Raw genomic sequence first — 22,897 nt, 5'->3', positions numbered from 1 at the left:
GCAGCTATCATCAGCAAGTCCTCTTATATTGGCGAGTGTTTTTACAACCATAATTTTAGTCCTCATTCCACACCGCTATGGAACAACAGATATATTCTTTATAACAATAAATCCCTGTTCTACAAAGAATGGATGGAAAGAAATATCTGGTCTGTTTTAGATCTCTTAGATACAAATGGAGACTTGTTAGCATACAATGATTTTTGTGTTAGATTAGATTTTTTCCTGTCGTCCTGAACAGTTTGCCAGCCTTACTAATGCTATCCCAAAACCATTCTTACTTTTGGCCAAAAGAGGCGTCCTACATATCAATTCAACAGCAACATTGCCAAATCTGTACATTGGAGAATTCAAATTCCCTGATATTAAATGTAACAACAGTCTGATGAGACAGACGTTGTCCAATGACTTATACTCAGACCAGTTCATCATTAGAGTACTTGACTTTAGAGACACGGACCCTGCAAAAGTGCTACGATTAAAAACGGATTTCTTACATCATCCCCTACTACCCAAAGCTAAGGAAATCCATTTTAAATTAATGAATGATATATATCCCTCCAATGAATTTCTTAGATTAAGATTCAATTTTGAAAATCATGTTTGTTCATTTTGCATTTCAGATATTGAAACCACGGAGCATATTTTCTATGCATGTTGTCACTCCCAACTATTTTGGAAACAAATGGAAGAATGGTTTAAACCAAAGAATGTATCTGCTGAACTCAAACCACATGTGGATGTAATGTATGGACTGGTGATGAGAGAGAAAAGAGAAAATCTGCTGATTAACACAATTCTCATAATGGCAAAACACTATATACACAAATCACCCCACCGTTTTCAATGCTTTTTGTAATGAATTTAGTCTGTATTGTAAATCCCTGACACGTATGAATTTAAAATCTGCAAAGGAACTGCTGAATGACCCTGAATGTATCAACCTTTAATTCATATTGAAGACCAAAATTATGTGAATTTATCATCTTAGCTTTATTGTTTGTGTGGTATTGTTTGATTTATATATTTTGATTCACTTTTGTCTTTACGAATTTTGATTGTGGATGTGTTGTCTTAGACACATGACCAAATGTTTGATGCCATAGTTGACTTGCCTTGTTTGTAAAACATTGTTCAGTAACATTTTAGAAAAAGAAAAAGTAAGGAAATCTGATCACAAGTGGTCAGCAGGACGCAATTGGAGACGCATGATCAATACAGGTGTAAACTTGGTGATGTGTCTCGCATTTTAAAACCAAGTGTAAACTTTCTGTGACGGTTTCCTTACCTGGATTATTGAGCAAACATAAAGATGCTCAGTAAAGCTGAGGGTAAAGCAATTACAAAGAGACAAATGCAAAAAGTATGACAAGAATACTGGGACATAAATGATACAGGAAGACAGCTTTATAATATTCAGAAAATGTTGGATTGGGAAGAAAGCTGGGCAGGAACTGAAAGAAAGAGGCAGACGTTACGACATACTGGACTTAATAAGACACTGTAAACCAGGTAAACCCGCACACTGTGTTCACCCTGGATCTGTCCAGCATGTGCTGCTGGAGTGTAGGGGCTATGCGGAGGAAAGGAAGGACCTGATCTCAGCATTTAAAAAAAAGTAAGCTAAGTTTCACAGCAGGGACCCTACTTGGACATGTAGCATGGGGAATATAGTCACCCAATTAAGTATCTGAAGGAAACAGGGTTAATAGAGTGTCTTGATTCATGCTCATCCAGGTAAGAAAATCTTGCTGTGAGGCGACCGCGCTAAGCACTGCGCCACCGTGCCGCCCACTCAAGGGTTAATAGAGAGAATTTCACACTCCAATCCGGTAGATGGTGGTAATGCGCCTGAAAGCTAGTTGTCAACCGCCAATCGAAACAGGAAGCAGAAGAACGCGCGAAGTTTTTAAATGTTGTTTCCGGTCATACTTAAGCGTTTTATTCCACAAGTATGGATGGACGGGAAAGGTATTACGAATATAGTTTGTTATTTGAAACGTATCTATTTTATGTCAAATTTGTCGTCAATTGTTTCACACTCTGCAGAAATTAACTTTAGATCATTGTTTTGGCTAAAGAGGATAAGCGGTTAGCGATGTATGTAACACCAAAAACAACGATTTATTCTGTCTTGGGGAATCCCAGATCATTACAGATCTTTGATGTATTCACCGCGGCTCATCTTTATATATGACTTAGTTGAGTGATGAAACGTATCCGTCAGTAAACGTTATATCCAGATGAACCGATTCAACCCTCTTGGCTATGTGCCGTTGTTGTCTATGTCGGTGTTTCTTTTATTTGTTTTAGCAACCTGCTCTGGTCTGTACAGCACTTTGGTCAACATGGGTTATTTTTAAATGTGCTCTATAACGAAATTTGACTTGACTATATGTAAGATAACGTGAGTAGGCGGGGTTTAACAACGTGAGCCAGTGTAATTCATTAAATGCTCTAGCAGTGCTGGTTCACCATCACATCAGCAGATATGCCACTGCAACCAGAAAATGTTGAAAATGCATATTTTAAGACATCATCTCCAAAGCCACAATAATCATCTGTGTTTATGTCAGTGTGGCAAGGACCCCACTCAACAATGTCCTGGTACAGAGAAGAAGTGGGAACAGGAGCAACCGGACGTCTTATCGCAGCTGTGTGACTGCTGTCTCGCACCTTGCCCTCACACCAGGGCTGTCCTCATGGAGGCACATAGCCACCAGAAGATCTAGCAGGTCCCGCTGTGTCACTGTGAGTAAACCAAGTGCTGCTTTGTTTTTTTTCCTCTTCTTCTTCAAAGATGCTTTTTTCAAGGTGGAGGCTGACATTTGCCTGATATAGGGCTGTGCAATATGACCAAAATCACATATCCCGATATAGGTCATTTCATATCCCAAAATGATACATATCACATTTTCTGTAAATTCAATGAATAAATAAGAGACCATCTATCTGAAGAGGGGACGACCATCCCTGAACCGGGGTGGGGGGTATACATCTGCCGCCCTCTGACAATGCTATGATTGCAACCATTCCCAAATTCTCTGTAAATACATGTTGCCATTGTAACTCTAATTAATGCTCGTGACAATTTGCATTTGAAACCGACTGTTTTCGGTCGTTATGCCACTGTATAGTTTATAAGGATGGGGATACCTACAGTCAGTTTAGACTGAAGTGACGTTTCATCACTTAGATCTGAGTGATGAAACGTTTCTCTCAATAAACATTGTGTCTAGGTGAACTGATTCAACTTTCTGTGATTTTCTTACCTGGATTATTGAGCATGCGTAAAGACAATGAATAAATAGTTTCTGGCCCCCCCCCCCCCCCAGCATGTGCACACACTGCATGTGGGTGGGGGGGCCCCGCCCTTGCTGAACCACAGAGAGCAGAGGAGAGTAGCGTGACCCTAAATGATAGCAAAACGCAGTAGAAACACTGATCTGGATACAACGGTTATTGACAGATACATTTCTGAATATAGACTGTTAGATAGAATATAGACTGAATATAGACTTAGATGAGTGATGAAATGATTTCATCACTCATCTAAGTGACCTCTTCAGTCTAAACTGACTGCAGGTATCCCCACCCTTATTAACAATACAGTTGCATAACTACCGAAACCAGTGATCAGTTTCATATGCATATTGATTTCATTTGGACAGACTCCAAATGACGAAAAATATTGCCCTGAAGAGTGATTTCGAAACAGCGAAATAAATGATAGAGTATGCTCTATCATTTATTTCGCTGTTTCTATATGAAATGATAGACATTTTTCTATTGTCACACGATATATCGTCATATCACATAGCCCTAGCCTGATGCAATCCATAGTTCTGTTGAGGGGCAACGTTTTCAGAATACAGTTGTCTTGTTGAATCAATATAATGACAAACATGCAAACCACAGTCGATGCCTACTAAGAATGACGAATCTCTCCCTCCAACCACTTGTTTAGTTCTGTGTAGTTAATTGAGTAGGAAATGGTACCTGAACTGCTAGGGTTAAAAGGTCAGGCTCCCACTTGAGTGTTCAACCCTCCATTCTCCTCCCACTCTTTGTAACCAAACTTCCAAATCAGCCTGTCTTAGCCTTTATCCTCCTCCCAATTTTCCAGGAGAAGGTGGACCCCAAACAGTTGGCCTTGCTGGTGAAAAAGGAATGGCAGTTGTCATACGTCACACCACTCTACCGATTTGGATACGCTCAGCTGAAGGATTACTCCAGAAAACTGTCTGCGTTTATTGCGGCTGAGAAGCAGAAAGGGTTAGTGGTGGAGTTGGGGGCAGAGACCAGCTTCAATGTGTCCTTCTCTGTGGTGCTGGGGCTGACAGAGACAAAGGATGATGCTAAAACCATCTTTATACAGGTAAGAAAATGGACCTTTCCCAGCATGGGCCTTCAGTGAACATAGATTTATCAGGAGCTAAATGGAAATGGGGTCCATGCTAAGACTCTTTACATGTTTGCTCAAAAGCAGTTGTTTTCAAACTGGTCCTGTGAGGTCGTTAATTATGATAACCTGTTTTTTCCAGGTCTAAAAATTCCTGATTATCCCCTGGAATACCTGACACAGGTGAACAAAATTAGCTACCTGGCAAAGTAGAAAGCCAGCAGCACTGTGGGTCTCTGAGCACATGTAATGCCAGTTTCGATCCACATCAACTTGAGTGGCGAAGGGAAGTGAGGGGCAATGCAGCCATGCATTTACTCCTCTACTAAATTGTGTGTACAGATTAGGAACTTGGATTAGAGATTAGGTATGTGTTAAGGCACAAAATTATAATCTACCATATATGCTGGGTGAAATAAAAAGGGGTACCAGTACCACACCCAGTCTTTCCTATAACCGTAAAGAGTAAACACACTTAATGGAAAGCAAGAAAGTGTCCATGTCAGTGAGCACATGCAGGCCTTCCAAATTGTTCTGCTATATGTATAGTTGTCACTCTTAACTGATATTTTAAAAGAAAAAAATACTGGATGCTCAAGATTGTAAAGTATTAAACTCCAGGTAAATGCAAGGGGCTCCTTAAGTCAAAAAGGTCAACTATAGAAAAGGGGAGCCCCTGGGGTTACTTCAGGCACACTCGCACTAAGTCAAGGATGTAGTTAAAATCCCTTTACTAGTTTAGGGCATATCAAAGTAAAAAATAAAATAAAAAATCATAAAAGGAAGGTCAGGAGAATGCCAACCGGTTTTGACCCACACTGGGTCTTGTTCAGGGCGTGGCTGGAAAGATGAGTCAACCAGAGTGGAAAGTCACGATTCCTGATATAGACAAATAGTGGCCAAGAGGCCAAATTGCACCAGCATATCAAACAATAAATTTACAACAAATAGGGTATATGGAAAAGAAATTAATAGTCACTAATAATCAGGGATTAACGTTCTCCGTCACTGCGACAGATTTCCATCAATTGTGGTTTCCTTATAATACTTCAGTGCCTAAGCCATTTTGCCTAAACCAAATGAATGGAAAAAACTACCAAGAGTTCTCTACCGCTATGGAGAGAAAGGATACCGTATCTTAATGGAAGACTTTTTTTTTTTTTACATTTAAGTTTAAAAAAAGTGGCTGGTGGCCACCCACCTATCATTGTTTTCAGTTGTTATGCCATTGTATTGTTTATAAGGGTGGGGTACCTGCAGTCAGTTGAGACTGAGGAGGTCACTTAGATGAGTGATGAAACGCTTCTCGATAAAAGTTGTGATTCAACTTTCTGTGATATTCTTATCTGGATTATTGAGCATGCATAAAGACATTAGTCCGTGAGTCTTTCAGAGTCAGTCAGCACTTAAGGTATTTCAATAGTTCAGTTTAACCTGCATGAATTTCTGAAGGCTGCTGTAATGTGTTTTGCTGCCATAGAGAAATAAATTCATAACTCGTGAAAATCAGAATCAAGAATCAAGTTTATTGGCCATATAGGTTTTGCACATACATGGAATTTGACTCCGGTTTCGTGGCTCTCTCTGTGTACTTAACATAGAATAACAACACTACACCACAACAATCTTCAGATATGTTATACACAAGGATTGACTTATACAGGTGAAATAAGAGGCAATAAAGTGCAGTGGTGCAGAGAATATATCAGAGATGCTGAAATAAATGTTAGCAGGTTACTTACATACATGCCTGAGGTAGATGGACATGACAGAGTGTACCAGTATTTGTACAATGTAAAGTACAGTATGTATATACAACTTAATTGGATTTATTTGACAATGTTAAGCATTCATTTGAATGACAGCCCTTGGAAAGAAACTGTTTTTATATCTGGTTGTTTTGGTGTACAGTGCTCTGTTGCACCTACCAGAGGGGAGAAGTTGGAACAGGTTGTGACCAGGTTGTGATGGGTCTGCAATGATGTTGCTTGCCAGTTTTCTGACTCTGGAGATGTACAAGCCCTCCTGAATGGAGGGCAGGTTGGCACCAGTGATTTTCTCTGCAGACTCAACTGTCCATTGTAGTCTGTCCCTGTCCTGTTTGGGGCCAATCCAAACCAGACAGTTATGGATGTGCAGAGGACAGACTGGATTATTGCAGTGTAGAACTGAATCAACAGTTCCTGAGGCAGGTTGAACTTCCTGAGCTGACGAAGAACGTACATCCTCTGCTGGGCCTTTTTGATGATTGTGTCTATGTTGGATGCCCACCTTAGGTCCTGGGAGATTGTGGAACCCAGAAATGTGTAGGTTTTCACTGCAGACACTGTGCTGTTGAGTATGGTGAGGGGAGGCAGTGTTGAGTGGGTCCTCCTGAAGTCCACTGTCATCGCCACAGTTTTAAGCGTGTTCAGCTCCAGGTTGTTATGGCTGCACCGGAGCCAGCTGTTCAACCTCCCATCTTCCACAGCAGTGCAACACAAAGAAAAAAAACACATCCAAACTACAAGAACACATATAACTAAACTACAAAAACACATATATCCAACATATCCACAAAAAAAAAATTTTTTTTTCACTGTCCAAGAGAGCGAACTCCAGCCGGGATGACTGTCGGAACTGCCGGTCTGCATGGGCTAACAGTTGGCTTAGCCTGCCCCGCTTCCACGTCCTGTCACACCGTCCTCGGTGCTTCCTCTTCGGGTGCAGCTCTGGGCAGGGCCATGGTCCTTGGGCCCACGGGGTGCAGCAGACCAGGCTCCCCCAGCCAATCCAGGGGCTGGCAGGGAGTGTAGTTGGTTGTGTGTTGTTGCCGGAGAGGGGGAGGGGTGTGAAAGTTTGCTTTTCAAACCTGCAGTAAAACCCATTTAGGTCGTCAGCCAGTTGATGGTTCCGTGCAGTGTGGGGGTTGGTCTCCTGTAGTTGGTAATGTCTTTTAAACCTCTCCAGACTAATGATGGGTCATTGGAAGAAAACTTGTTTTTTCAACTTTTCAAAGTAGCACCTTTTTGCCACTCTGAGCTCCTTAGTGAGTGTATTTCTGGCTTGGTTGTACCAGATCCTATCTCCATCCCTGTAGGCTTCCTCTTCCTCAAAGCTGCCTGAGTTTTGCTGTGAACCAGGGCGTATTGTTGTTGAAGGTACAGAAAGTTTTGTTGGGCACATATATCCTCACAAAAGCTGATGTAAGATGTTACAGTGTCAGTAAGTTTGTCCAGGTCTGTAGATGCAGCCTCAAAAACGCTCCAGTCAGTGCAGTCAAGGCAGGCCTGGAGCTCCAGACTCGTTGGTCCATTTCCTCACAGTTTTAACCACAGGCTTTGCAGATTTTAGTTTCTTCCTGTAAGTTGGGATAAGATGAATCAGACAATGATCAAGAGAGGCCCAGGGCTGCATGGGGGACAGAACGATAGGCGTCCTTTGATATTGTGTAGCAATGATCAAGAGTGTTTTTGCCCCAGGTGGGACATTTAACATTCTGTCTGTATTTTGGGAGTTTGTGGCTCAGGTTTGCTCTGTTAAAATCCCCAAGGATAATGAGTAGTGAGTCTGGATATTTGCGCTCTGTTTGACCTCCTCCATAGCCTCGCCAAACTCCTCCCACACCCGAGTTTTTGCTTCCACGACTGCCAAAGCCACAGCCTCCCGGTACCTGTCTGCTGCATCAGGAGACCCCTGGGCCAACCAAGCCTGAAAGGCCTCCTTCTTCAGCCTGATGGCTTCCCTCACCGCCAGTGTCCACCAGTGGGTTCTTAGGTTGCCACCTCGACAGGCACCGATGACCTTATGACCACAGCTTCTACCTGCTGCATCTGCAATAGAGGCTTTGAACATGGCTTACTCAGACTCAATCTCCCCAGCCTCCCTCAGGATACACAAGAACTTCTTCCGGAGGTGGCAGTTGAAGATCTCATGGACAGGGGCCTCCGCCAGACGTTCCCAGTTCACCCTCACTACACGTTTGGGTTTGCCAGGTCTGTCCGGCAGCCTTCCCTGCCATCTGATCCAACTCACCACCAGGTGGTGATCAGTTGACAGCTCTGCTTCTCTCTTCACCTGAGTGTCCAAAACATATGGCCACAGATCTGATGATATGGCCACAACAAAGTCTACCATCGATCTTTGGCCTAAGGTGTTCTGGTACCGAGTACACTTATGAACTACCTTATGTTCGAACATGGTGTTTGTTATGGCCAATCCATGACTCGCACAGAAGTCCAATAACAAGGCACCGCTCGGGTTCCGATCGGAGAGGCCGTTCCCCCCCCAATCATGCCCCTCCAGGTTTCTCCATCGTTGCCCACGTGAGCGTTTAAGTTCCCCAGCAGAACTATAGAGTCCCCAGATGGAACCTTATCCAGGACACCACCTAGAGACTCCAAGAAGGCTGGATACTCCAAACTGCTATTCGGTACATAAGCACACACAACAGTCAGAGCCTTCCCCCCAGGGACTTGTCGTCATATAGAGGCGACCCTCTCATTCCCCAGGGAGAACTCCAACATGGTGGCACTCGACCGGGGACTTGTGAGTATCCCCACACCTGCCTGGCACTTGTCACCTTGGCCAACTCTGGTCATAAATGAATAAAATAGATATAAATAAATAGACCTTTATTGTAAACAGGGTTAGTCCTTTTATAATTGTTGTTTGTGTTATTGAGGTTGTTCATTGTTATGGTTATAATTATTACTATGACTATTAATTTCTTTTCCATATAGCCTATTTGTTGTATATTTATTGTGTGATATGCTGGTGCAATTCTGCCTCTTGGCCACTATTTGTCTATTTAAGGAATCACGACTTTCTACTATGGTTGACTCATCTTTCCAGCCACGCCCTGAGGAAGACCCAGTGTGGGTTGAAACCAATCAGCATTCTCCTGACCTTCCTTTTGTGATTTCATGATTATTTATTTATTTATTTATTTTACCTTTGATATGCCCTTAACTAGTAAAGGCATTTTAACAACATCCTTGACTCAGTGCGAGTGTGCCTGTAGGAAGCCCAGGGACCTCTAAACTACCTGGTGTGACTTTTATGTCTGACTTTTTCTCTGAGGAACTTTGCCTCAAAAGTAACTTTGCATATAGTACGTTTACTGTACATGAATTGTTTTCGTTGGTGTTCTTGTTCCCTGGAGTTGTACAAAGTTCCCTGTATTCAAGCTGCAACAAAGACAGGTGTGGATTAGAGTGAGGCTTCATCTAGCTTTTGTCATGAAAATAACAAGATCAATAATGATTCGTGATGGTGCTTTCATTGTAATACTTACTCAAGTAGGTAGATAATTGTGTGTCAGTTTACCCTCTTCTATTATCCACACCAGCTGTCCTTGTGACCTTCTGCTACTTGTTTTATGTTTTAGCCCTGCTCTCAGTATTGACAAACTCTTTCAGGCAAAATTATTACTTGAACTGGTTTGCCCCTGGATGCAGAATGAAATCAGTCACCTGGGTTATTTTTTTACTGTGCTCATGTGTAGCTATGTTTTATCATGAGTATTGTTTTAAGACTACATATGGAACATTTTGATTAAATTCTGATGCTGGAAATGGTATTCAATGCTCTGGGGTTCCATCCCACCACTCCTAACTACTCACTCTCCCTTGTTTTTAGATGTAAATTTCAACTGGAAAAAATTGAAGTTGACTTCTTTTTAAATGTTTGAAAGCCAAAGTTGCCATTCTTTCTTTTTTTTATTGTTTGCTCATTTGCCTTGCATCACAGATCCACTCCAAGCCTATGTATATGGTAAAGGATGAAGCCCAGAAGCTATTGTGGACTGGCTGGCTGACCTGCGTCAACGCTAACCCTGATTACCTCCACTCTCTCCCCAAGGATTTCACCTGTCTGCCAGTCTGCTGCAGCAGAGGGGCCGAATGGCTCGATTCTTTGGTCAGATCTTGGTTCCAGGTGACCTTTGACTGTTGCTTTGGTGCCCTGGAAATTAATTCAACAAACCTACAATGGTTGGCGGCACTATGGACAAACTGCCATTCTGTATCCAACATCCAGCATCTCAGTATGGTGTGGACTCTCCCAGTTACGCCGCCGCTTAAAGTCAACTATAAAATTAACCCCCATGATGCATGGGAACTGTGGAGGAGCGTGAGGGAGCAACCGCAGGAACAGGAGAATGACAGAGGAGGATCGGGGAGAGCAGAGGAGGAGGAGGTTAGTGTTACTATTGAGGAGGTGACGAGGTTCATGGCGGGGCTGAAGAACCACTTCTACAGACACTTCAGAATGGATCTGTCAGCTGGAAATCTCGACCAGGTCTCCACAGCACTGGGGTCAGCCAAACATAATGGCAGTATCAAGGTAACATCTTTTACAAAAGCATCCAGACTAGAAATCATGTTTGACATGCGCGCACACACACATACACACACATTTGCAAAACACAAACTCTTGCGATAAGACAAAATCAACCGTATTGTTACTCAGATATCCACATTTTATTTGCAACCACCGTGCAAACTATACCGTGGCTTTTGGGGGAGCTCACTTTTTTTTTTTTTTTGCAGGGGGGGGCACTGGCACATGCCTCAAAGAAGGCACTGACTGTGACTCTTGTTGCAAAAGAAACATTCATAGCTGTAAGCATGTAGGCCCCCTTGTTTTGTCAGCACATCTGATATGTAATAATCAGTTAATGGCCACATCAAACCTCCACATACAATACGGCCAACTAAAGCAAGGCACGGTGTACTCTGCAGAGTTATGTATTGTGTTCTGTAGTTTATCGGCACAAATAAGACACAGATAGGTCAAATAGCAAAACACAAATGTATGAGCATTAATCAAAAACAGAGCACGCCAAGCTGCCTACAAGGGACTGAGTCCTCAACAATGGTTAACGTTACCCATCACATAGCCTAGTGGTCTATGTCATTGTCTACCAACACGGGGATCTCCAGTTCGAATACCTGTGTTACCGCCAACTTGGTTGGGCATCCCTACAGACCCAACTAGCCGTGTCTGCGGTTGGGAGGCCGGATGTAGGTATGTATCCTGGTCGCTGCACTAGTGCCTCCTCTGGTCATTTGGGGCGCCTGTTCGGGGGGGGGGGGATAGCGTGATCCTCCCACGTGCTATGTCACCCTGGCGAAACTCCTCACTGTCAGGTGAAAAGAAGTGGCTGGCGACTCCACATGCATCGGAGGAAGCATGAGGTAGTCTGCAGCCCTCCCCGGATCAGCAGAGGGGATGGAGCAGCGACCGGGACAGCTCGATGAGCGGGGTAATTGGCTAGGTGCAATTGGGGAGAAAATGGGGGGGAAGGGGGGGGAGTTACCCATCACATACACAATAATTACTCGGTACAATTAAGACATCAAATATGAGGGTCACACATCAACAAACCAGCCCATAGCACACACATGCTTGATAAGGTAAGATGTATTTTATGCATGAGCATTGTAAATATCAACAAAAACAGGCCAGGCTGCCTACAAGGGATCCAGTCACATATAAACGGTGAATAATACAGTTAATTGGGAAATAGCCCTTACCTGAAAAGAGAAGCAACCAGAGGCCTCTGGCTCTGGTTGCTCTGAGTCGATTGACTTAGATTTTTTTTTTTTTTTGGTCAATTCAAAATTTGCAAGCAGGCTTCCTTGTTTTCTTTTTGATGTATCTGTATACTGACTACAAAACAGAAATGTAGAATATTGATTTGGCATGCAAACTGAGTGGGACTAGGAAAGTTTGTTTTTTCTGATATTTGAGTTAAAGTGAATTATTGAGCTGCCACGCTTTGATGGTGATGGCAAAAATAGCATGCATGCCGCTATCGATTAAGGTGAATCAGTGATGAATCGCCCTCATGCACGAGTCATATGTCAGAATCAGAGTCGTCTTTATGGGCCTCATAAAGTATATTTGCATATCCAAGGAATTTGACTTTGGTTTAGTGGCTCTCAATGTACTCACACAGAATAACAACAAAGCGATCTTCAGGAATAAATACAAGGAATGGCTATGTACAGGTGAAACCCTTTCTGTGAACTGTAAACAGGATACAAATAGTGCAAAGAAGTGAAGAGTGAGAAGAGTGCTGAAATAAATTTTAAATGGTTAAGAAAAAGATGTCACTTTATATATAGACGTATACACGTATACACGTATACATATATATATTCCGCTCCTCAGTCGAGCACTCAACACCATTGACGGTTTCGGGGGAAAAAATGCTATGTATGTGTATATATATATATATATATATATATATATATATATATATATATATATATGAGAGAGAGAGCTGGTGTTTTTTTATGTACAGTATACAGCCTGTTCAGCTACAATAATAAGCCTAATTTAATGCATGAGTCATGATGATGAAGATACATAGAAATAGAAATGCATGGCAAAAATAGCATTGTCAATATTTTAAGGACGCCCAAAATTTCACAAATCATGTTTTCAGGGGAGCTCAAAAGTTATTATGTATTATTATCCATCCATCCATTATCCAAGCCGCTTATCCCAACCGGGGTTGCGGTGATGCTGGGAGCCTATCCCAGCAGTCATTGGGCAGCAAGTGGGGAGACACCCTGGACAGGCCGCCAGACCATCACAAGGCATTATTATTATCATTGTGGCAGGATGAGGAAAAAACACAGGAGACGGAAGGCGAGTTTGCTGTTTATTCCTCAGCTCCAAAACCAAAACTAAAGCAGGAACAACCCTGCACCAGCAAGCCCAGGAACGTAAACCACGCCCCCAGCTCACAGTCCTGCTGGGTGAGAGGCATAGCCCCTAGTGTCCGCCACACAGCCCCGCCCCCCCCCCCCGAACACCCAGAAGGGACTCCTGGATAGAAAATTAGTGTCTCACTGGAGGCTTAAGCAGCCTGCCATAACGGCTGCGCCGTCCCTCAGCCGAAACAGTAGGTGAAACACTGTCCAGAGTCGGCTGAGAAGCAGAACGCTGAACCCGTGAAGACACTGCCGGGGTCCTGGAAGGAGGACGACCCCGACGGGGAACCTGGGCCGGAAACACAACTTCGCCTGCCACCCTGTGCGCCGGTTTAAGCCTATCAAGCGTGACACGCTCCCTACGCCCACCCATATCCAGCACAAAACCCTTAGGACCCGTCTCAAGAACCCGAAATGGGCCATCGTATGGGGGTTGGAGGGGCGAGCGGTGAGCATCATGCCGTACAAAAACAAAACGAGCCGACATGAGCTCTGCAGGCACGAACGACCGCGGAAAACAGTGGTGAACGGGGCCTGGAACCCGAGTGCTGTCGGACAAAAAAGGATAAACGGCCGGACGGCGTCGAGGAGCGGAACTCCCAGGCAAAAATTCCCCAGGGACGCGGAGCGGCTGACCGAGCACCAGCTCAGCGGGCGAAGCGTCGAGGTCCTCCTTAGGAGCCGAACGCAACCCGAGCATAACCCAAGGTAAACGATCCACCCAGTTACCATCCGAGAGCGCAGGACGCAGCGCTGCCTTGAGCGACCGGTGAAAACGTTCACACAAGCCGTTAGCCTGAGGGTGGTACGCGGTAGTGCGGTGTACCTGCACACCCAAGGATCGCGCAAGCGCCGACCAGAGCTCTGACACGAACTGGGGGCCCCTGTCTGAGGTGATATCTGACGGAGGGCCGAAACGGGCGACCCAGGAGGAAAGAAAAGCGCGTGCAACATCCGAGGGTGTTGTGGAGGACAGAGGGACAGCCTCTGGCCACCTGGTGGTCCGATCCACCATTGTGAGCAGGTGCGTAAAACCCTGTGAAGAAGGTAGAGGGCCCACCAGGTCCACATGCACGTGGTCGAAACGTCTGGCCGGGATCGGAAACAGTACGAGGGGCGACTTAGTGTGCTGGTGGACCTTAGCGCGCTGGCACGCTACACATGCAGCGGCCCACCCCTTGACGTCCTTGCGGAGGCCAGGCCAGACGAACTTGGAACCGACCAACTTCACCGACGCCCGAACTCCAGGGTGCGAGAGGGAGTGAATCGAACCGAAAACTCGACGGCGCCAGGCCACTGGAACAACGGGGCAGGGACGGCCGGTGGAGACATCGCAGAGGAGGGCAGGACTGCCTTCCTGCATCACAGCGTCCTCCAGCTTGAGGCCGGTACGCGTTGACCTAAGGGCAAGGACGTCCGGGTCGCTGGGCTGGTCGGCAGCCATAGCGGAGAAATCCACACCGAGGTGCACAGGACACACAAGCACACGCGACAGACAATCAGCAACAGGGTTGGACTTCCCGGCCACATGCTGAATGTCCGTTGTGAACTCGGAGATTGCCGCTAGGTGGCGCTGCTGACGAGCAGACCACGGCTCAGTCACCTTGGGCATGGCGAAAGTCAGCGGTTTATGATCCACATAAGCCGTGAATGGGCGACCCTCCAGCAGGAAGCGGAAATGCCGGGTTGCAAGGTGCAGTGCCAGCAACTCCCGGTCAAAAACGCTGTACTTGCGCTCGCGATCTCGCAGTTTGCGGCTAAAAAATGCGAGTGGCTGCCACGCATTCGCCACACGCTGTTCAACCACAGCCCCCACGGCTATGTCAGACGCATCGGTCGTTAAAGCTATGGACGCCGTGGGTGTGGGATGGGCGAGGAGGGCAGCGTTAGCCAGGGCGCACTTAGCTCCGTCAAAGGCCTGGACCCGTTCGGGAGTCCAGTCGACAGGGTCGTTAGCCTTCTTAAGCCGCAGGGCTTCGTAAAGTGGCTGAAGGAGGTGGGCAGCGCGAGGGAGGAAACGGTTATAGAAATTCACCATGCCCAAGAATTCCTGCAATGCCTTAACAGAGACCGGGCGGGGAAATTCCGCCACCGCTTGCACCTTAGAAGGCAACGGGACCGCGCCTTGCGGCGAAATGCGGTGACCCAAGAAGTCAATCACCGGCAGTCCGAACTGACACTTGGCCGGGTTGACTATCAGGCCGTGTTCGTCCAAACGACGGAAAACCTGTTTCAGGTGCGCCAGGTGCTCTTCAGCTGACGGACTGGCCACTAATATGTCGTCAAGATAAACGAACACGAAATCAAGGTCACGCAACACCGAGTCCATCAGCCTCTGAAAGGTTTGCGCTGCCCCCTTCAAGCCAAAAGGCATGCGCATGAACTCAAAAAGCCCAAACGGGGTGATCACTGCGGTCTTGGGCACGTCCTCTGCGCGCACGGGAACCTGATGATAGCCGCGCACCAGGTCCACCTTAGAGAAAATAGTGGTACCTGCCAGGCGTATGGAAAAGTCCTGTATGTGTGGGATGGGATAGCGGTCATTGGCGGTGACGTTGTTCAGGCGGCGAAAGTCGCCGCAAGGCCGCCACGACCCATCCGCCTTGGGCACCATGTGAAGCGGCGAGGCCCACGGGCTGTTGGAACGCCTCACTATACCCAGACGCTCCATGATGGCGAACTCCTCCTTAGCTGTAGCCAATTTTACCGCGTCGAGGCGCCGTGCGCGCGCAAAAACTGGCGGTCCCAGAGTGGGAATGAAATGTTCTACCCCGTGTTTAGTAACCGCGGTGGAAAAGGCAGGCGTAGTCACCGATGGAAAATCTGCCAGCAAACGCTGAAAAACATCCCCTAATGCTAAAAAGTTAGCGTGTGTTAACGGCCCGGCTCCCCGTCTCGCACGGAACAGTGGCGAAAGACACAGCATCAATTAAACGGCGGTTTGCAACATCAACCAGCAGACCATTAGCACACAGAAAATCCGCGCCAATAATAGGAACAGTAATGGCGGCCACTACAAAGTCCCACTCAAAATGGCGCCCGTGGAAGCAAACAGTCACCAACCTTGTGCCAAACGTCGCAATGGACGAACCGTTAGCTGCACTTAACTGTGGGCCGCCGCCTTCGGCCGACCGGTCTGTCTTAGCAGGAGGGAGTAGGCTCTTTTGTGAGCCGGAGTCCACCAGAAACCGTCTTCCTGACATCGTGTCCTTAATGAAGAGCAGCTCACTACGTCCACCAGCGCCCACAGCTGCTACGGAGTGCTGCCCTGGAGTTTCCCGCCGCCTCAAACGTACACGGAGGGACGCAGCGCCTCGTCTTGCCGCCGAACCGCTGGTGGAAGAAACAGAGGCCGCTCCCGCGCTGTCTCCGGACAGCCACTCCAGCCACCACTGCCGGGTCCTCGTCCTCCGACGCCGGCTGCAGAGGCTCCGATGCCACATTCTGCACAGAGAACCGTCTGGTAGCCAGCAGGACCCGATCGGCCTCCTCAGCCAAACCTTGGCAGTCACCAGCGGCCAGACACGGGGAGTTAGCCAAAGCCGCGCGCACAGGAGACGGAAGCTGGCGCAGGAAAACGTGCGGGAAAAGGAACCCACCTTCGTCTGAGCCTAGCAGCGACAGCATATTGTCCACGAGATCCACAGCCGTCCCGTCGCCCAAACCGGATAGGGAAAGGATTCTATCCGCCCTCTCTGCGGCAGATAGGCTGTACCTCCGGAGCAGAAGATGTTTGAGGGCGACGTATTTATCGTGTTGCGGAGGGGCGCGCAACAGCTGCATGGCCCGGCGTGTGGACTGCTGGTCCAGCGCAGCGACGACCAGATAGTATCTGGAGTCGTCCGCGGAGATCCCACGCAGGTGGAACAGCGCCTCGACATGCTGGAACCACGAGGCCGGGTCGCTCTGCCAGAACTCTGGGAGCTTCACAGCCGCGGCGAGAACGGCCGGCTGTGAGAGTTGGGGCGGCGTGGCCGAAGTGGATTCACACTCATCTTCTGCTCCAAACATGTTCAATTCGGGGTCACCAATGTGGCAGGATGAGGAAAAAACACAGGAGACGAAGGCGAGTTTGCTGTTTATTCCTCAGCTCCAAAACTGCAGCAGGAACAACCCTGCACCAGCAAGCCCGGGAACGTAAACCACGCCCCCAGCTCACAGTCCTGCTGGGTGAGAGGCATAGCCCCTAGTGTCCGCCACATCATTATTATTTATTAAGAGGGGCCAAGCTCCCCCTGGCTCCCCTTTAGTTTGCACCGTTTGCAACTCCCTGGCTTACATCCTATGACAGTGCCAACACACAGAACCATGTTTTTAATGTCTGTTTCTTTCCTTTTTCAGATCTCCAACAGCAGTTATCTTATCACCACTTTGATGCTGCTGACAGAGAGTGCCCTCCTAAAAATGCCCCTCTGAACAGAAAAAGACTTTGCAATGCATTTATTATTGGTCCTGCAGTCAGCCACTGCCTGAACATGTTGAACATTTTTAATCTCTCCAGAGTTTTGTGTTTCAGTCTACTGCAAACATACTGAAAAACACACAACACCAAACAACAGCCACAGCCATGTGGGTTCGTAACTGTTTTCCTCCATTTTAGCAGTGAACATCAAACCTAACAATGATGATTGACAGTACTATAGCGGGGGGGGGGGGTCCTTTCATCACTGGTATGGCCATGTGATCTATTTTTGTCTGATTCTGTTAAACTGTGGTTGTCTTTGAAGTGTCCGAAAGATTGTTGTTTACTGTTCTTAACTTTAACTTCTGTAAATAAAGAAATTCATTCAGTTAATTTTGGCTTGGTAGCTTCAAACAAACTCATAAAAGAACATAATTTAATGAATTGTTGTCATGGTGAAGGCATTCGGTCAAGATCGTTCATAGCTCTTATTGGCCTAGACAGAAGTGTTTTTTAACAATTTTAAACTTAATTTTTGTACGAGCATTATTTTATCAAGTCACTGGACAGTAGTGCAGCTCTAATGTAAAATTATGTCTCATCTTGCATACTCCAAAAGCTTGACATCATTTGGCACAAAGTGGCCATTTTGAAACTAAATGCATTTTGGAGATCCGCCCATGCATATCCATTCTACAAACAGTGTAAATGCTCTCAAGTGCCATATGATCAAATTTGAAGAGTGCAGCTGTCACATTTACAGATTTTGTATTTATTAAAGGGATGTGGGTCAAAGAAAGTTCACATCGTGTCCAACTGCATTGCGTCTTAAATGTGTGTTTGAAGACCACAGCAATGCAGATTTCCTCCTTTAGTTCAACTTCATAAATTTAAACTATCCTGGAGAAAGGCAAGTGTTGGACCTCAGCGATACGTTCATCTCCAAGATGTCTGGGAGCCATGGTGGAGCGTGAGAAATGAGCCGGAGGAAGAGGGTGGTGCTGTGGTATTTAGGAGGTGACGGTGTCGATGTTGGGGCTGAAGGACCACATTTGCATACAGGACCAGTCAGCAGAACAAGGTCTCCACAGCACTCGGCATTGTCTTACAGGAAAAGTGAGGATTTCATAAGGAGTTGTGATGGAAAATCCATGCATGTGCACACGCCTACGTACACAAATGGGATTCGCACAAGAGTATGTTCATCCTGTTGCCAGGTCTTGTATATCACTATGAAGTTGTGATAGACTGGCTTCCAACACCAGGCGGTGTTTTTGAGAGATTATGTCAGTGACAAGGTTTTCTTTCAAACAGCTTGGTTTTGCTGTTTTGGTTTCTTGTGAAATGAACCGTATTTGTATGATCACCCTTCTCACAATGCTAACAATGTCCCCCTCTCAAAGTTATCATCCATCCATTATCCAAACCGCTTATCCTACACAGGGTCACAGGATGCTGGAGCCTATCCCAGTAGTCATTGGGCAGCAGGCGGGGAGACGCCCTGGACAGGCCGCCAGTCCATCACAGGGCCCACACACACACACACACACACACACACACACACCTAGGGACAATTTAGTATGGCCGATTCACCTGACCTACATATCTTTGGACTGTGGGAGGAAACTGGAGTACCTGGAGGAAACCCATGCAGACACAGGGAGAACATGCAAACTCCACACAGGATGACCCCCAAGGTTGGACTACCCGGGGGCTCAAACCCAGGACCTCCTTGCTGTGGAGTGACCACACTAACCACTGCACCACCGTGCCGCCACTCAAAATTATCTCATTCAAAATGGCATCTCCGGGGGGGGGGGGGGGGGGCAGCAAACCTAGCCAAACCAATAGCTAATTGCAGATGTAATGTGTAGTCTTTCACGGAAAAACCGTTTTCCAAACCTAAAATCACAGGACACCAATGCCAGTCACAGCAGTCTAAAAATGTACCTAAATAATCAAGCGGGCCGCACCAATTCTATCACTTACACTTCAGCTGCATGTTCTGCTTGATAAAACATCAATCAAATATATTAATTTCCCAAAAGGTAGATTGTTTGTACTCACCATGTGTGTATATAATATTTAACTACATTATTTATATGCCAACGAATGCATTAGTCATGTGTCTGTGATCCATAGCTACTGACAAGTCTTATGTTATAGGCTGCAAAGAAAAGCTTTACAAGATGCCAAGTACATCTGAATTGAATACATGCATGTTCAAAAGGCCCGAATCCTAAGTTAAAATGACAAAAATAAATAAACTGGCCCCACTACAGAAAATGTTCAAGATATTCCCAATGTATAATTTAAAAAGAAAAAAGAAAGACGTGTTTCCACAGTAGGTTTTATCCTTTTTATGGTGAAAACTGATCAGTCCAGAGCTGTGGTTTGATCACAGATGAAGATGGTTGTTTAATACATAAAATTAACATCAGAAATCACAATCAGACATGTTTGTTTGGGTGCAGTGTTCTACGTACACAGGCTATTCAGAGGAACTGCTTTATATAGGCCACCAACTGAAGGCTGTTTAAGATCTGTCCACAATCACAATGCAGCTTCATGTTAAAGGGCAGTGCCGGTCAGTTTTACACCTCAGTTTGTATTCCTGTCATCCAGGACAGTCCAGCTGATATTGTGAGTTCAACAAACTTTACAGAAGCTGAACCACAAAAAAAAAAAGCATGTGATGCCCGCATATACAACATGGACCCCCCTTCAGTAAGGATTAACTGGACAAGATGGTGAACACCAGCAATCAGACTTGGGTCATGTCTGACTTTGCAAGCCAGGTTATCTGGACTGTCCCACACAACAGTACAATATGTACGGCCTCGTAAACCGAGCGGTACTCCCTGTTACCTCTGGCAGCGAGAATTAAAGAAGCAGGCATCAGCAGCTGACCGGATACCAAGAAGTTTGATCGGGGTGATGATATGTTTATGTACGGCAGGACTGCTAAACGTTGTGTGATGAACTCGACAGCATCAAATAAATTGCATAACTTGTGTTCTTGAAATGATCAGGCCAACTGAGTGATCCTGCTACTTGAAATCCCCCTTTAAAAGAGCTTCTGCCAGATATGGAGAAAACTAGGAACAACCACATCTAAAATTGGCATATCACTGAATATCAAGACCAGCGTCCATGTTAGGACATGCTGACCGATGCAGAGGTGGTTAATGTAAGGCGTTACACCACACCGACCCGGTCTTTTCCTTTCCTGCAGTGTCTTTTTCCAGTGAACCGCAGCTATGCCATTGCTCCAAGCACAATCCGTTATCAAGCTAAAGTGCAGATCTGTGTAAGAAACGGGCAGGTCCGCGCGTTGTGCAGAGGCGTCTGAAAGGTTATTTCCATGTACTCGGCCACTTCTGCTCAGCTGAGAGACGCTTCTGTTTGCCGTGAAACGTCCGTTGTCACCGCAGCAGTTTAAACAACCTCGTTCAAACACCACAAATCTCACTTGATCGTTTTTGTTCAGTTTTACCCACATTTGTAAAGGTGAACACCCAGACAATGCTTAGTGTCGCTCATTAAAAAATAAATACAAAGAAGAAAAACTCTTGAAAATTTGATGTACAATACTAACCACAGTGCATTAAATTCCAAGGTTTGTTCAAACCAAGCTGGCGTGTGTGTCTGTGTTTCTCTACATCTGTTAACAGTTTTACACAAAGTGGACAAACCACATCTCTGACTCTTTCACTACACATCTTGTCGACCGCTAACGTGAAAAGGGGAGAAGATGAGCCATTTTCGCAAAAGGTCGGGCACTTTGCAAGGACAACCAAATGAACGAGCAGAAAATGTCAACAAATGAAGAGATGGTAGAATTGTGTAAAAAAAAAAAAAAATCTTGAAAAAGGGAGTTGTGTATAGCTGACAGGACAGGGAGTCCACTTCACAGCAGACACAATTCTAGTCGGCAGTTACGGGAACCGCCGTTTTAGTTCAATCAGGTGAACTTCCCTCAAATGTCAGATATCTGGCTTAAAATACACAAGTCCAAGAGCACTGTGTACGGTCATAGCTGTGGAAAACTAACTGAATGTGCAAAGAAAAAAAAAAACCCCACCATGGTGAGAGTATTGTCAAATCCAGGCTATGTGACGCGGTGTTCCCATCATCAGCAAATGACTGACAGTTTATCATGACAATCGGAGTTGAACATGAACACATGCTAGCGACAACAGCTAACAAAATTCTGAAATGCATTAGCAAACTTCTCACCCAGAACTGGAGAAATCTATCACCTGGCAGAAAGCACAAGGGGGGAAACACACACACACACACACACACACACACAAAACTAAACCATAACCAGCACGTTCTTTAGAAGTTTTGCCTGTGCAGCTGAATTTTTTTTTTTTTTTTTTTGCATCCTCTTGCCCGGCCATGCTGTGTGTTTTAACAACTCAGAATTTCTTCGACGCCTTTACTTGGAGCATCTCAACCAAAACTTCTCAACTCCCAAATTAGTGTGATTCAAATCAGTAGCTACATCATACCCCTTTAAACCTGAAACACAGTGCCAGAGTCCCATTCTATGAAAGTGAAGGGGGGAAAAAAGTGTTCATGAAAAAAACAAAAAAACAACTTCCTCTTCATTCTGATAGCATGACTGGTTGGCTGAGAACGTCCTTCTGCCTTGCTTTTGGTAATCAAGTAACATCTTAGAAAGTACAGGTTCTATCAAGAGCGGTACTTGAAAACCTTACTACTTGTTCTTTTTAATATGCTACAGCTCCATGTGACCTCGGTGTCACATGACTGCTTATTATATGTATGCCTTATTGCAGCACTCAGTCCACTTGCTGAAAGTGAAGGCCAGAGGACAGAGAGAGAGAAACTCCAAGCGACGTTGGTCCTCTGGCGATCAATACACAGTTCTGTCTCATGAACCAGAGAAGTACACTGACTAGCCCACTGCTGGTTAGCTAGTGAGTTATCCTTGCTGTGCAGAGACTGGACACTGATGGTTGGGTTCATGTAAAAACAAAGATGGCGGCGTTCTCAGTTGGTACGTCTTCAAAGCGCTCTTCAAGTTACCCCAACTTCAGTCAAACGTCTGAGCTTCAACTATTCAGATACCATAAATCTACCCCTTCAATCTCAACTGTATTGAGGCTCACCGCCATCTGTTTCAAGGGACATTGTCCAGATCTTTTCCCCATTTGGACATTGCTGGAGCCCGCTGATTCGATGGATGGCACGTCTGGAAAAGTTTCAGCGAAATCGCTGGAGGGGGGGTTTAAATTACCACTGTCCTACAAATGTAAATGGTGGCTTAATGGTACTTTGTTGCCTCGTGCTCTCAGTGCACTTCATATATCCAGCTGAACGTGGCTAGATGAAGATAAAATGCCCCCCCCCCCTTGG

General features: G+C 45.8%; 1 protein-coding gene across 1 annotated transcript; it reads left to right on the top strand.

Annotated features, from left to right (window-relative positions):
• Positions 1–1,954: 1,954 nt before the first annotated feature.
• cenpl (centromere protein L) lies at positions 1,955–17,523 on the top strand. Its single transcript, XM_056293709.1, has 5 exons — positions 1,955–1,971; positions 2,577–2,751; positions 4,127–4,378; positions 10,133–10,726; positions 17,449–17,523. The coding sequence occupies exons 1-5, from the start codon at positions 1,955–1,957 to the stop codon at positions 17,521–17,523; spliced, it is 1,113 nt and encodes a 370-aa protein (XP_056149684.1).
• Positions 17,524–22,897: the final 5,374 nt, after the last annotated feature.

The sequence above is a fragment of the Lampris incognitus genome, chromosome 14, assembly GCF_029633865.1.
Source record: "Lampris incognitus isolate fLamInc1 chromosome 14, fLamInc1.hap2, whole genome shotgun sequence".
Taxonomy (NCBI): Eukaryota; Metazoa; Chordata; class Actinopteri; order Lampriformes; family Lampridae; genus Lampris; species Lampris incognitus.
The sequence above is the reverse complement of the archived record's forward strand: the minus strand, read 5'-3'. Positions and strand labels throughout refer to the sequence as shown.

Coding starts and splice junctions, on each gene's coding strand:
- cenpl (XM_056293709.1), top strand. Junction 2,752..4,126: donor GCAGGTCCCGCTGTGTCACT/GTGAGTAAACCA, acceptor CCAATTTTCCAG/GAGAAGGTGGACCCCAAACA. Junction 10,727..17,448: donor AACATAATGGCAGTATCAAG/GTAACATCTTTT, acceptor TTCCTTTTTCAG/ATCTCCAACAGCAGTTATCT.